A 15,000-nucleotide genomic window follows, 5' to 3' on the forward strand; every position below is an offset into this window, starting at 1 on the left:
ACACATGATTATTCATTAATGGTTTTATTTCCTATTTTGGTTTGTTTATATGCTTTATTATTTAAGATTGACTGTTGTTCTCAAGGCAGTGTTTGCAGTCATATCTAAGCAAAGATTTGATTTTTAAATCAGCATAATAGCTATTAAACTATGTCCTGTTCTAATTTTAAACCTGTAATGTATTTAAGTTGAGTTTAGTAACAGTAAACAGTGTTGAGTTCTACTGTAAGATTAACTCTGCCTGCTTTACATGCCTGATTAACAGTTATCAATATTATAATATATATTATATGTTCTCTCTGTTCTCCTGATCTCTTTGTTCTCTTTGTTCTCTTTGTTCTCTCTGTTCTCTTTGTTCTCTCTGTTCTCTCTGTTCTTCCTGATCTCTGTGTTCTCTCTGTTCTCTCTGTTCTCCCTGATCTCTCTGTTCTCCTGATCTCTCTGTTCTCTCTGTTCTCTCTGTTCTCTCTGTTCTCTCTGTTCTCTCTGATCTCTCTGTTCTCCCTGATCTCTCTGTTCTCTCTGTTCTCTCTGTTCTCCCTGATCTCTCTGTTCTCTCTGTTCTCCCTGATCTCTCTGTTCTCCCTGATCTCTTTGTTCTCTCTGTTCTCCCTGATCTCTCTGTTCTTCCTGATCTATGTGTTCTCTCTGTTCTCCCTGATCTCTCTGTTCTCTCTGTTCTCCATGATCTCTCTGTTCTTCCTGATCTCTTTGTTCTCTTTGTTCTCTTTGTTCTCTCTGTTCTCTCTGTTCTCTCTGATCTCTCTGTTCTCCCTGATCTCTCTGTTCTCCCTGATCTCTTTGTTCTCTCTGTTCTCCCTGATCTCTGTTCTCCCTGATCTCTCTGTTCTTCCTGATCTATGTGTTCTCTCTGTTCTCCCTGATCTCTCTGTTCTCTCTGTTCTCCCTGATCTCTTTGTTCTCCCTGATCTCTCTGTTCTCTCTGTTCTCCCTGATCTCTTTGTTCTCTCTGTTCTCCCTGATCTCTCTGTTCTCCCTGATCTCTCTGTTCTTCCTGATCTATGTGTTCTCTCTGTTCTCCATGATCTCTCTGTTCTTCCTGATCTCTCTGTTCTCCCTGATCTCTCTGTTCTTCCTGATCTATGTGTTCTCTCTGATCTCTCTGTTCTCCCTGATCTCTCTGTTCTCCCTGATCTCTCTGTTCTCCCTGATCTCTCTGATCTCTCTGTTCTTCCTGATCTCTCTGTTCTCTTTGTTCTTTGTTCTCTCTGTTCTCTCTGTTCTCCCTGATCTCTCTGTTCTTCCTGATCTCTCTGTTCTTCCTGATCTCTCTGTTCTCCCTGATCTCTCTGTTCTCCCTGATCTCTCTGATCTCTCTGTTCTTCCTGATCTCTCTGTTCTCTTTGTTCTTTGTTCTCTCTGTTCTCTCTGTTCTCCCTGATCTCTCTGTTCTTCCTGATCTCTCTGTTCTTCCTGATCTCTCTGTTCTCCCTGATCTCTCTGTTCTTCCTGATCTCTCTGTTCTCTCTGTTCTCTCTGATCTCTCTGATCTCTCTGTTCTCTCTGATCTCTCTGTTCTCTCTGTTCTCCATGATCTCTCTGTTCTTCCTGATCTCTTTGTTCTCTTTGTTCTCTTTGTTCTCTCTGTTCTCTCTGATCTCTCTGTTCTCCCTGATCTCTCTGTTCTCCCTGATCTCTCTGTTCTTCCTGATCTCTCTGTTCTCTCTGATCTCTCTGTTCTTCCTGATCTCTCTGTTCTCTTTGTTCTTTGTTCTCTCTGTTCTCTCTGTTCTCCCTGATCTCTCTGTTCTTCCTGATCTCTCTGTTCTCCCTGATCTCTCTGTTCTCCCTGATCTCTCTGTTCTTCCTGATCTATGTGTTCTCTCTGTTCTCCCTGATCTCTCTGTTCTCTCTGTTCTCCCTGATCTCTCTGTTCTCCCTGATCTCTTTGTTCTCTCTGTTCTCCATGATCTCTCTGTTCTTCCTGATCTCTCTGTTCTCTTTGTTCTCTTTGTTCTCTCTGTTCTCTCTGTTCTCCCTGATCTCTCTGTTCTTCCTGATCTCTCTGTTCTTCCTGATCTCTCTGTTCTCCCTGATCTCTCTGTTCTTCCTGATCTCTCTGATCTCTCTGTTCTCTCTGATCTCTCTGTTCTCTCTGTTCTCCATGATCTCTCTGTTCTTCCTGATCTCTTTGTTCTCTTTGTTCTCTTTGTTCTCTCTGATCTCTCTGTTCGCTCTGTTCTCTCTGTTCTCCCTGATCTCTCTGTTCTCCCTGATCTCTCTGTTCTTCCTGATCTCTCTGTTCTCTCTGTTCTTCCTGATCTCTCTGTTCTCTTTGTTCTTTGTTCTCTCTGTTCTCTCTGTTCTCCCTGATCTCTCTGTTCTTCCTGATCTCTCTGTTCTCCCTGATCTCTCTGTTCTTCCTGATCTCTCTGTTCTCTCTGTTCTCCTTGTTCTCTCTGTTCTCTCTGATCTCTCTGATCTCTCTGTTCTCTCTGATCTCTCTGTTCTCTCTGTTCTCCTGATCTCTCTGTTCTCCCTGATCTCTCTGTTCTCTGTGTTCTCTGTGTTCTCCCTGATCTCTCTGTGTTCTGTGTCAGACGTGAACGAGTGTGCTAACCCCACCACCTGCATCAGCGGTCTGTGTCTGAACACACCGGGCAGTTATATCTGCAGCTGTCCGCCGGACTTCGAGCTCAACCCCACTGGAGTCGGCTGCGTCGGTGAGACGCCCGAACTAGCGTTGTGCTGAAAGATAATAGCATTGTGTATCGAGATGTCTCCTGTAGCTGATGCTTGAGTTTATGAATATCAGAGGCATTCAGTTTGTAGATGGAGTGTGTGCTGACTGAACTGAGGTTTTTGTTGTCATGCGGTGTTTGATTAATAGCGGTCTCTCCGGCTCTGTCTCCGTCTGTCTTTCTTGCAGACACTCGCTCTGGAAACTGCTACCTGGATATACGATATCGCGGTGATTTCTCTGAGAATCTGGACTGCTCGACTGAGATCGGTGTGGGCGTTTCCAAAGCGTCCTGCTGCTGCTCTCTGGGTCAGGCGTGGGGTTCCCCCTGCGAGGCCTGTCCACTGCTCAACTCCTGTGAGTCTCACACACACACACACACACACACACACACACACACACACATACATACATACACTGGTGTTTGTTTTTGTGAGTTGTGGCGAAGTTCGATTAGCGTTTTTAAAAATAGGGACTTTGGGTAATGTCCTCATAAATAGCTGTTGGTTACCGTTCTCTGACATTTTGTTTGTTTCTCTCAGCGGAGTACAGGACTCTGTGTCCTGGAGGAGAAGGATTTCGACCCAATCCCATCACTGTGATACTAGAGGGTATGCACACACACACACACACACACACACACACACACACACACACACACTTCCGTCCTCCAGTGAGCTGCGAGCTGACCTCTCGGTCTGTGTGTCAGATATCAACGAGTGTCAGGAGCTGCCTGGTCTGTGTCAGGGAGGAAACTGCATCAACACGTTTGGTAGTTTTCACTGTGAATGTCCGAGAGGTTTTGCGCTCAATGAAGAAACCAGGATCTGTGAAGGTCAGTCCGACTTCCTCTTTCACACACACTCTCTCTGTCGCCACGTCAGCTTTATTTCTGTAGTTCCAGTTTAAAATGCATGTGACTTAAAACATCAGACTATCTATTTACACTAAGTGCAAAAACCCGCCTCATTGGCGAAGGCTATTTTAAACTCCACCCACCGATGTGATTGGGCGAGTCGATACTACAAAAGATGCTCATCGACTATTAGTTTTAGTGGCTTAAAAGTTATAAATAAATTATTGAGTATGGTTACGGTAGGGAGAGCTTTACATCCATTTAATAATTTAAATTAAAATGATCTTTACACTCAATACCTGATTACTGTTTTATAATGTATTACAATACTAAGGTGCCGTTAATAGCCACTTTTTGCAAAGTAGTACAAGTAGCAGAAATCTATTTTTATATAGTGTAAATACCTGTATATGTCCTGTATACCCTGTTTGTACATAACCATCTGTAAATAGTTTATACATGCCTCACTGTAAATCTCCCTTTCATAGACATATTATGCTCTTAACACATTAACCTGTAATTTAATTTATACTTATTTATACCTACCTATATCCTGCACTTGCTGCTTATTGCACTCCTGGTTAGACCTAAACTGCATTTCGTTACCTTGTACTTGTACATGTGTGATGACAATAAAGACGAATCTAATCTAATCTAATCTGTTTGCAAAATATTTGGCTGAAAATCTAGAGTATGAGAATAGAACATGATCTTCACTTCATATCGTAATGATTATTTTGACCCGGACAGTGCATTGTTGTGTGTTGCTAAATATATCTGTGCTACTCATGACTGCTTGTGGGATAGCTACAAGTTACTCTGTTGCTATGCTTCCGCCTTAAAACATTGCTGAGCCGTGTGTGTGTGTGTGTGTGTGTAGATGTGAATGAGTGTGAGCGTTCTGGCATCTGTGGTCCGGGTCTGTGCTACAACACCATCGGGAACTACACCTGCATCTGTCCCGCCGAGTACATGCAGATCAACGGAGGAAACAACTGCATGGGTGAGTCACGCTACACGCGTCACGCTAGCACTTTCCCTCCGAGCAGACCCAGACGTGTTTGTTGTGCTGTGTGTCCAGACATGAGGAAGAGCTTGTGCTACAGGAACTACTACTCTGATAACGCCACATGTGACGGAGAGCTGACCTTCAACGTGACCAAGAAGTTCTGCTGCTGCTCATATAACATCGGCCGGGCCTGGAACAAACCCTGCGAGCGCTGCCCCGTCCCCAGCACCAGTGAGACACACTAACACTCATCTGAAGCGACGAGACGTTTATCTGAGGAGGAAGTAACATGAGAAAGTCTAGACGAGAACGGGCTAGAATTGAGAGGGGCGAAGAAAGAGCGAAATGCTAATTCAATTTCAATAGCTCTTAACAATATTTGCACTGAAAATCAGGCATTTTACTATGAGTTAATGTGATAATTAACTTTGATTTAAATAAATGCATACATTTATATTATATATATTTCATATATAAGCCTGAAAATATATATATATGTACGTGTCTGTATTTATATGTGAAGACTTTATTTGCAAAAACAGATAACTCAAAAATCACGTTTTTTTTATGTTGTCATGTTTTTATTGTGTTCAGTTAGTTGTTTTAGTCAAAATGGTTTAAATGCAATCCACAATGAAAAACATGACTTTTGAGAATTGTTCAAAGCAGAGCTATGTTTTTGCAAAAGAACTCTTTATAAACACAATACATATACACAGTACACAAATACATATCATGTGAACAAAAAAAATTCTTTTGAATGGGATTACTCACCGTTAATTGTTTGACAGCACTAATTGCCTTCTTTTTTCAGATGAATTCAAATACAATAATGTACGATTGTGACGATTTTCTTGAAAAAGTAAAAAAACATTTTAGTTTTTGTCAGAATATGTATTTGAACTGTACAGCTGAGTGTGGTCTACCTCTTGGTTCAGGTCTTATGAAGATCTTAAAAAGCCTTACAGTAATTCTTCAGATATATACACTGCTGTAAAGCTGTTCTGTTCTGCAGATGAGTTCGCTGTGCTGTGTGGAAGTGAGAGGCAGGGATTTTCCATTGACATTTACACCGGTCAAATCATCGGTAAACGCACAGAAACACTCAAAGACATTCAGACGGCTCTGTGTCTGTGAGACTTCACATCCATCCTCTGTGTGTGTGTGTGTGTGTGTGTGTGTGTGTGTGTGTGTGTGTGTGTGTGTGTGCGTGACCCGCAGACATCGACGAGTGCCGTGAGATTCCCGGTGTGTGTGAGAATGGCGTGTGTATCAACATGATCGGCAGTTTCCGCTGTGAATGTCCGATGGGTTTCGTCTATAATGACAAGCTGCTGATCTGTGAAGGTAAGATCATCACACGCTGGCATGCGTGCCGGTCAGCCTGTTATGAAAATAGAATGATGTCCGTTAGTAACTTGCATGCACATTACATTTTATGTCAGTATATGTCTGAGCTCTGTGAGCGCTGTGTGTGTGTGTGTGTGCAGATATTGACGAGTGTCAGAACGGGCCGGTGTGTCAGCAGAACGCCGTCTGTCTGAACGTTCCCGGAAGTTTCCGCTGCGAGTGTACACCTGGATACCGGCAGACTCCCACCCAGCAGTGTGTCGGTGTGTGTGTGATGGAAGTATCTCGCGCTGCTCATAGTGTGTGTGATGATGATGACGATGATGTCTGACTCTTCCTCTCAGATCGTAACGAGTGCGCTGAGAATCCCAACATCTGCAGTCCTGGTCAGTGTATTGATATGGTGGGTAGTTACCGCTGCATCTGCCCCAACGGCTTCAAATCCACACCAGACCTGTGTATCGGTGAGAGATCCCCTCACACACATCTGTCCGTCTGTCTGCGGATCACTAACTGACCTTCAGGGGTCGTCACTAACCGAGCCTCTGTGGTCTGTTCAGATGTGGACGAGTGCGAGCGCCAGCCGTGTGGAAATGGAACCTGCAAGAACACTGTGGGCTCCTACAACTGTCTGTGTTACCCAGGGTTCCAGCTGTCACACAACAACGACTGCATCGGTACACACACACACACACACACACACACACACAGAGAGTGTTTTAATGATGATACCGCTACTGTTGAAGCGCGAAGCTGTTACGTAAAAAAGTGTATAAATAAGCATAGAATATTTATTAATTCCACAGCAGACAGACATGTGTTTGTGAATTAAAGGATAAGTTCACTTCCAGAAAGAAAATTTCCTGATGATTTACTCACCCCCATGTCATCCAAGATGTTTATGACTTTCTTTCTTTAGTCGCAAAGAAAGACATTTCTTGAGGAAAACATTTTCTCCATACAGTGGATTTCGGTGGTTGCCAGTGGAATGAAGGTTTCAGTTTCAGTGCAGCTTCAAAGAGCTGGAATAAGGGTCTGATCTTTTTTTTTCAGAAAATGAGTGATTGTTTCATTAGGTAAGACTCTCATTCCTCGTCTGGGGTCATGTAGAGCTTTTTGAAGCATGTTGATGTTCAAATCATTCGCACAACATTGAAGCCCACTATATGGAGAAAAAATGTTGTCCTGGAAAAACACAATGTCTTTGCGACTGAAGAAAGAAAGACATGAAGGTCTTGGATGAGTAACTTCATGGAAGGTATTTAGAATCTGTAAGTGAACTTGTGTTGTGTTTGTCGTTCAGACACAGACGAGTGCTCTTCGCTCCGGGGTTTGTGTCGGAACGGAAACTGCATCAACACGGTGGGCTCGTTTGTGTGTGTGTGTCTGGACGGGTATAAACTCTCTCCTGATGGCCGGGTGTGTGTGGGTGAGTCCTGAACCTGCCCTGCTGGACCTCCAGTGTGTGTGTGTGTGTTTATATCACGTCTCTTCTGCTCAGACATCAACGAGTGTTTGATCAGCCCTGGCACCTGCGGCCCGGGAACGTGCCAGAACCTGGACGGGTCCTACAGGTGCATCTGTCCTCCGGGTTACTTCCTGCAGAACGACCGGTGTGAAGGTCAGTGAGGTTCGAGACGGCGTCACTTGTGCTCACAGCGAGTGTGTTCAGACTGCTTCATCCCTGTGTGTGTGTGTGTGTGTGTGTGTGTGTTTGCTCAGATATCGACGAATGCTCTCAGACTGGAGAGATCTGCATCTTTGGCAAGTGTGTGAACACGCCGGGCAGCTTCAGGTGCGAGTGTCCGGAGGGATTCCAGCTGTCCTCCACCGGGAAGAGATGCATGGGTGAGTGTTCGCAGATATCCCACAATTCCACAGGTCTCCATTCCTGTACACCAGGACGTTGAGAATGTGATGCTGCGGCTCATCGGTCAGGAACCTCGTCATGTTTAATGAGTGAATGATTTGTTCCTCGTGAAGTAGGAACTTCACTTGCTCATACTTTCCATTCTGACTCCATGGACAGGACAGGGTGTGTGTGTGTGTGTGTGTGTGTGTGTGTGTGTGTGTGTGTGTGTGTTAGAGGGTGTAAAGGCTTCTGCAAATGAAAAACAGACCACAGTGAAAGCAACATAGCCCATCTTATTCTGAACAGCACACACACACAATCACTCACACCCTTTGACGTGAGAAAGAATTATTTGAGCAGAATCACTGGAGAAAATTCTTTAAAGGGTTCGTATGAGTGTTCCTTTCTCTCTGGAGTGTAAAGCTGTTAGTGCATAGAAAAGATCTCTAAAGTTGCAAAGACTAAAGATATTCTTAATAAAAGTTATGTCTCGTCCAGACGCCCCTAAAACGACTCGTTTAAACACGCCCCACTTCTCTACGTCACAGAGTGGTTTATTTGCATAACTCCGCCTAAACGGTTACTCAAAGAAAGTAGGCGGAGCTATTATTCTGTGTGTAGTGTTGCTGCGGGCGCCATGTTCTGGAGACGCTGTGTTTCGTCGTGAAACTGAAACGACTTTCTTTGTGTTTCTATAAGAGAACACGACTAGAAATCAGTGTTTAGTTCCAGAACACAAATATTAGAGCATTTACTGAGAGCTGATTCTGACTCAAACCTTTAAGAAAAGTACTTCGGCAGGTTTACACAAGAAATGGATGTCTGTTTCTCTTTGTCAGATTTTCGTGTGAATTACTGCTACACTGAGTTCGAGAACGGACGCTGTCAGGCTCCGAAGAGCTTGAACACCACTAAAAGCTCCTGCTGCTGCAGCGTGATGCCGGGTCAGGGATGGGGTGACCCCTGTGAGATCTGCCCCTCTCCAGAGGAGGAGGGTGAGCACACACACACACACACACACACACACACACACGCACACACACACACACACGTTGTTTGATGGCAGTAATAGTTATTGTGTTTGTTTTTCAACAGCATACAAAGCCCTGTGTCCTGCCTCTGGTAAAATCCTGACTATAGACGGCACGGCTGTGGGTGAGTGTGTCTGAATCAGACTCACACACACGTGTGTTTGCGGACACAGACTGACCGCTCGTGTGTTTCAGATGTGGACGAGTGTTCAGAAAACCCGGGCATGTGTAAGAACGGTCACTGCATCAACACAGACGGGACGTTCCGCTGCGAGTGCCCCTTCGGCTACCGGCTGGACTACAAAGGGATCAACTGCGAAGGTCTTAAACCCATCCTGTCCAGTCACATTCACTCTTACTGAAGTATTAAACAAGTTCGGTTTCAGCTGAAAAGCAGCTCTGATGTTGATTCAGTTCGGTTCAATATTGATTAAATTCAATATTTAATCTCCGGTGGGTCATTTCAGTTCAGTGGTGATTCATTTTAATTACAGTGTCATTTAAATATATCAAAATTCATGAATTATTAAATTAATTAAATTTTTTCTATTTAGTTCAATTCATGAAAACGCATCATTAAAATCAATTTTGAATTATTATAAAGTTTTTTTTATATCATATTTATTCAGAGGTTTTGTTCTTTGTTGCAGTTAACCTGAGTATTATCTTTGTGTGTGTGTGTGTGTGTGTGTGTGTCCTGCGCTCTCCGTCGTCAGACACCAACGAGTGTGAGCTGGGGAACCCGTGTGGGAACGGCACCTGCACAAACGTGGAGGGAGCGTTCGAGTGCAGCTGTGACGAGGGCTTCGAACCCGGGCCCATGATGACCTGTGAAGGTCAGTGGTCTTAGCCTAGCCTGTAAATGAACAAACAAACACTCTGTATTTAAAAAAGCTATTATTAGAGTGCAGTTTACAGGAATACTATTAGAACATATTCTTTATTTATTTATAATAAGATATATTTGTTAACATTAGTTAATGATAATAATTTACTCACATGAACAAACAATGAACAATGCATTCATTACATCACTTATTAATCTTTGTTAATGTTAGCTAACGAAAATGCAGTTGTTCATTGTTAATTCATGCTAATTCACACTAGTATTGATTTGAATAAAGCATTAGTTAAGATTAATAAATGCTTTATTGCTCAATCTTAGTTCATGTTTAGTAATGTTGTTAATGAACCTTATTTTAAAGTGTTAACATATTATATCAGTCAATAAAAATTGTTTCTCACGATTCTGAATTTATATCTTACAGTTCTGACTTAAATAAGAAAGATATGAACTAAGAATTGCAGTGGGTTTAAGGTTATTCTAAGAAATATTCAGAATTCTGTTTTAATATCTTGGAATTTCTACCAATTGTGAGAATGTTATTATTTTATTATTTTATACTGTAATGGAAACAGGCTTTTATAGTTCTTTGTAAAATTTCCAGCAGTTTCTGGGCAAAAATGATTTAAATCAATTATGATTTTTTTTATCAAAGTGCATCCTATGCTAATGTTTTTCACTTCACTGTGCATATTTATAACATTGTTTGAAGCTCAACTTTTAAAAGATTTTTAGAAGAATAAACCCGTTCCGTTCTTGTTCTAGCCGTGTTTCTGTCGCTTTGATTTCTCAAAATGAAAGGGACGAAGGAGACTAAACCATGTGCGCCGGTGTTTCCTTAGACATCAACGAGTGTTCCCAGAATCCTCTGCTGTGTGCGTTCCGCTGCGTCAACACGGTGGGCTCGTACAAGTGTAAATGTCCGGCGGGATACGTGCTGAGAGAAGACCAGCGGATGTGCAAAGGTAAAGACGACTCCTTCAGCGTCACCGACACACTCCATCACGTTTGAACGCTCCTCTCGTGTTCTTCAGATCAGAACGAGTGTGAGGAGAGTCTGGACGACTGCGAGGTCAGAGGAATGTCCTGTAAGAACCTGATCGGCACGTACATGTGCATCTGTCCGCCGGGATACACCAGACAGCCCAACGGAGACAGCTGCGTGGGTGAGATCTCAGACTGTTCCTTCTAAGAGCGCTTGTCCCGTATGCTGGGTCAGAAGCGCGCACTTTGAAGCAAACGAGCACTGATGAGAGGTGTTTACATGATTTGAACGGCCAATCGGATTTGTGCATTCACTGTAGCGTAGTGAAACCATTGAGAGCACTCGAACTTTGCACACAGATCTGAACGAATGCAAGGCCAAGCCGGGCATCTGTGAGAACGGCCACTGCGAGAACACGGTGGGCAGTTACCGCTGCGTCTGCGATCAGGGCTTCAGTCCCAGTCCCAGCAGAACCGAGTGCATCGGTAAGAGCCTCCTCTGATCCTGTACCTGACTCTGAAGGACAACGTGATGATGATGATGTTTTAGACTATGGTATACATGGTGTAGTACATCGATCGATATCTTATGGTGCAATATACAGGCGTTTAATTTAACGTGTTTTTTGAAAGCTTTGATAACGTCAGCATAAAGAGCCCTTCATGCCAAGAACGGTAAATAACGAGGTAACTAAAGTAATAAACGTAGATATACCTGTAATGATAATTATAACTGTAGTCATAAACATAACAATAATTATAAGAATACATATAATGATAAAAGTAGAGATTACTGTCACAATAGTCATAATCATAGCAATAACTATGAAAATTATAGTGATAACTGTAATGCAAACTATAGTCATAACTATAACGACACAACGATAAATAAATATAATGATAATAATTATAGCAATAAATATAGTTTTAACGATAATTATGACAATGACTCTATGACTTCAACAAGAAGTTAAGTTTAGGTATTGTGTTGGATCAGTGATGTAGAATAAGTCATTAATATGGGCTTAATTAGCATTAATAAATGTCTTATATTCTAGTAATATGCATGCTAATAAGCAACTAATAGGTGTTAGCCAACTTTTATTTTTGAAATGTAGTATAGTTAAAAAGTACAACATTGTGCTTTGGAATGTATTGCAGTATAAAACACTAACTAAAGTACAGAAATACAGAAGTTTAAAGTACGTAAAGTAAACATTCCTCGCCACAGTCCAGCTCTGACATTACTTTGCTGACCTCACTTACATACATGAACTACAGTGTTCTGCATCCACTAGGAAACACATAGCAAAAATTATATCTCGTCTGCATAATTTCTGGTTAAGTTAGCAAGCAGATTGCCCAAAGATGCCTTGTAGGTTAATCTAGTTGACCTGTACTGTGTGTGTGTGTGTGTGTGTGTGTGTGTGTGTGTGTGTGTGTGTGTCTGTCTGTGTGTGTGTGTGTGTCTGTGTGTGTGTGTGTGTGTGTGTGTGTGTGTGTGTGTGTCTGTGTGTCAGATAACCGTCAGGGCTTCTGCTTCCTGGAGGTTCTGCAGACGATGTGTCAGATGAGCTCCAGCAGTCGTGTGAGTGTGAGGAAGTCTGAGTGCTGCTGTGACGGGGGCCGCGGCTGGGGGCCCAACTGTGAGCTCTGCCCGCTGCCTGGGACCACACACTACAAGAAGATGTGCCCGCTGGGCCCCGGATACACCACCGACGGCGAGGGTAACGCCACCGCCTCATGTGTGTGTGTGTCTGTGTGTGCGTCTGTGTGTGTGTGTGTGTGTGTGTGTGTGTGTGTGTGTGTGTGTGTGTGTGTGTGCCCGTCTGTGATGATCTGTGTGTGTGTGAGAGTGTGCGTGTGTGTGTGTGTGTGAGAGTGTGTGTGTGTGTGCGTCTGTGAGTGTGTGTGTGTGTGTGTGTGTGTGTGTGTGTGTGTGTGTGTGCCCGTCTGTGATGATCTGTGAGTGTGTGTGTGTGTGTGTGTGTGTGTGTGTGTGTGTGTGCCCGTCTGTGATGATCTGTGTGTGTGTGCGTCTGTGAGTGTGTGTGTGTGCCCGTCTGTGATGATCTGTGTGTGTGTGTGTGTCTGTGAGTGTGTGTGTGTGTGTGTGTGTGTGCCCGTCTGTGATGATTTGTGTGTGTGTGTGAGTGTGTGTGTGTGTGTGTGTGTGCCCGTCTGTGATGATCTGTGTGTGTGTGTGTCTGTGAGTGTGTGTGTGTGTGTGCCCGTCTGTGATGATCTGTGTGTGTGTGTGTGTGTCTGTGAGTGTGTGTGTGTGTGTGTGTGTGCCCGTCTGTGATGATCTGTGTGTGTGTCTGTGAGTGTGTGTGTGTGTGTGTGTGTGTGTGCCCGTCTGTGATGATCTGTGTGTGTGTGCGTCTGTGAGTGTGTGTGTGTGTGTGCCCGTCTGTGATGATCTGTGTGTGTGTGTGTGAGTGTGTGTGTGTGTGTGTGTGTGTGTGTGTGTGTGTGCCCGTCTGTGATTATTTGTGTGTGTGTGTGTGTGTGTGTGTGCCCGTCTGTGATGATCTGTGTGTGTGCGTCCTGTGAGTGTGTGTGTGTGTGTGTGTGTGTGTGTGTGTGTGTGTGTGTGTGTGTGTGTGTGTGTGCCCGTCTGTGATGATCTGTGTGTGTGTCTGTGAGTGTGTGTGTGTGTGTGTGTGTGTGTGTGTGTGTGCCCGTCTGTGATGATTTGTGTGTGTGTGTGTGTGTGTGTGTGTGCCCGTCTGTGATGATCTGTGTGTGCTCTGCAGATATAGACGAGTGTAAGGTGATGGGGAATCTGTGTAAGAACGGTCAGTGTTTGAACACACCCGGCTCCTTCAGCTGCGTCTGTAAAGTGGGATACACCACTGACCTCAGCGGCACGCAGTGTGTGGGTGAGTCTCTTCAGTCTGTCCGTGAACTCTTCTGAAGAACTCTTCTCTTCGCTTCTGAAACTCCTCAAGAGACACTAGATATTATACATATCACAATCATTTTAATGACAACTACAGTGATGAGTGTTTTTATAACTAATAACTATATTATTACAAATAATAACTATTGATTAAGATAACGATAAGTACAGGAATACATATACCAATAACTACTATAATTACATCAACTACATTTATTAATAAAAACTATAACCATGTCTATAAATAATAACTATAGTAAAAGCAAAAACTAAACTAAACTAAACAACTAAAACTAGCTATAACAATTTAACGGAAATAGCAAGATAACTACAGTGATAACTAATAATTATAGCCCTGACTAGAAACAATAACTATATTGATAATGATAACTAAAATGACAACTACAACAATAACTGTAACAATAAAAATATTAGCTATGACAATAAATATAGTGATAACTACGGTAACTATAACCATAACTACAGCTATGGCTTTACCGATAACTACACTGAAAACTAGAATATTAACTACAGCAATAACTAATAACTATAAACATGACTATAAATGATAACCACTTATTAGTAATAATTAAAGCAATAAGTATAACTGACTACATTCATAACTATAAGAACTATGAAAATATATATAACAATAATGATTAACACTGTATTTTACAGATATTTTACACCTATTAGTTGCTTATTAGCATTCATATTACTGGAATATTAGCCATTTATTAAGCACATATTAATGCCTTATTCTACATCCATAATCCTAATCCCACACGATTCCTAAATTTAACAACTACTGCATTAACTATTAATCATTAACCATGACTATATTAGTAATTATAACTAAAAATAGAACTGTAACAATAAACAAAGCCGTGATGATAAACTACAGCAATATAACAATAACTATCACTACAGCAATAACTATAACCACTTTATTTATGACTATAACTAGAATTATAAAGATAATTATAGTGATAACTTTAACAGCAACTATAGCGATAAGTAAACTATAATGATAACTATAACAATAACTCGTGTGAACAAATGTTTCAGTGTATCAGTGAGGTCAACTCAGACTTTGAACCTGACCTCTGACCCCTGGACATAACCTGCAGAGAAGCCTGGCCAAATACTAGATTTAAATACAGACGTGATGTGGCCGGTTTATGAGCAGTTTAACTATTAAGGACACATTAAATGTATTAGTGAGCAGATTTGGCTAACTTGATCTTGTGTGTGTGTGTGTGTGTGTGTGTGTGTGTAGATGTGGACGAGTGTGTTCAGGCTCCTAAGCCCTGTAACTTCATCTGTAAGAACACGGATGGTGGATATCTGTGCTCCTGTCCTCGAGGATACGTGCTGCAGGAAGATGCCAAGAGCTGCCGGGGTAAAACACTCACACACACACACACACTAACAGAGAGAGAGAGAGAGAGAGAGAGAGAGAGAGAGC

The 15,000-nt window shown here is 42.5% G+C and overlaps 1 protein-coding gene across 2 annotated transcripts in view; it reads left to right on the forward strand.

Moving 5' to 3' along the window:
- fbn1 (fibrillin 1) overlaps nucleotides 1-15,000 on the forward strand; it is a 59,897-nt gene that overhangs the window by 36,292 nt on the left and 8,605 nt on the right. The window contains exons 37-60 of one of the 2 annotated variants that reach the window (XM_043264432.1): nucleotides 2,562-2,684; nucleotides 2,891-3,058; nucleotides 3,244-3,312; nucleotides 3,411-3,536; nucleotides 4,438-4,560; nucleotides 4,639-4,797; nucleotides 5,582-5,653; nucleotides 5,788-5,913; nucleotides 6,057-6,179; nucleotides 6,261-6,380; nucleotides 6,477-6,593; nucleotides 7,220-7,345; nucleotides 7,418-7,537; nucleotides 7,639-7,764; nucleotides 8,608-8,763; nucleotides 8,864-8,923; nucleotides 8,995-9,120; nucleotides 9,516-9,635; nucleotides 10,486-10,608; nucleotides 10,678-10,809; nucleotides 10,988-11,113; nucleotides 12,148-12,354; nucleotides 13,387-13,512; nucleotides 14,812-14,934. In XM_043264432.1, the coding sequence (XP_043120367.1) occupies nucleotides 2,562-2,684; nucleotides 2,891-3,058; nucleotides 3,244-3,312; nucleotides 3,411-3,536; nucleotides 4,438-4,560; nucleotides 4,639-4,797; nucleotides 5,582-5,653; nucleotides 5,788-5,913; nucleotides 6,057-6,179; nucleotides 6,261-6,380; nucleotides 6,477-6,593; nucleotides 7,220-7,345; nucleotides 7,418-7,537; nucleotides 7,639-7,764; nucleotides 8,608-8,763; nucleotides 8,864-8,923; nucleotides 8,995-9,120; nucleotides 9,516-9,635; nucleotides 10,486-10,608; nucleotides 10,678-10,809; nucleotides 10,988-11,113; nucleotides 12,148-12,354; nucleotides 13,387-13,512; nucleotides 14,812-14,934 (2,997 nt within the window). The remainder of the gene's footprint in view (nucleotides 1-2,561; nucleotides 2,685-2,890; nucleotides 3,059-3,243; nucleotides 3,313-3,410; nucleotides 3,537-4,437; nucleotides 4,561-4,638; nucleotides 4,798-5,581; nucleotides 5,654-5,787; nucleotides 5,914-6,056; nucleotides 6,180-6,260; nucleotides 6,381-6,476; nucleotides 6,594-7,219; nucleotides 7,346-7,417; nucleotides 7,538-7,638; nucleotides 7,765-8,607; nucleotides 8,764-8,863; nucleotides 8,924-8,994; nucleotides 9,121-9,515; nucleotides 9,636-10,485; nucleotides 10,609-10,677; nucleotides 10,810-10,987; nucleotides 11,114-12,147; nucleotides 12,355-13,386; nucleotides 13,513-14,811; nucleotides 14,935-15,000) is intronic. The other variant, XM_043264433.1, reaches the window with a different exon arrangement.

Source organism: Puntigrus tetrazona, chromosome 18 (genome assembly GCF_018831695.1).
Source record: "Puntigrus tetrazona isolate hp1 chromosome 18, ASM1883169v1, whole genome shotgun sequence".
In the NCBI taxonomy this organism is placed as follows: Eukaryota; Metazoa; Chordata; class Actinopteri; order Cypriniformes; family Cyprinidae; genus Puntigrus; species Puntigrus tetrazona.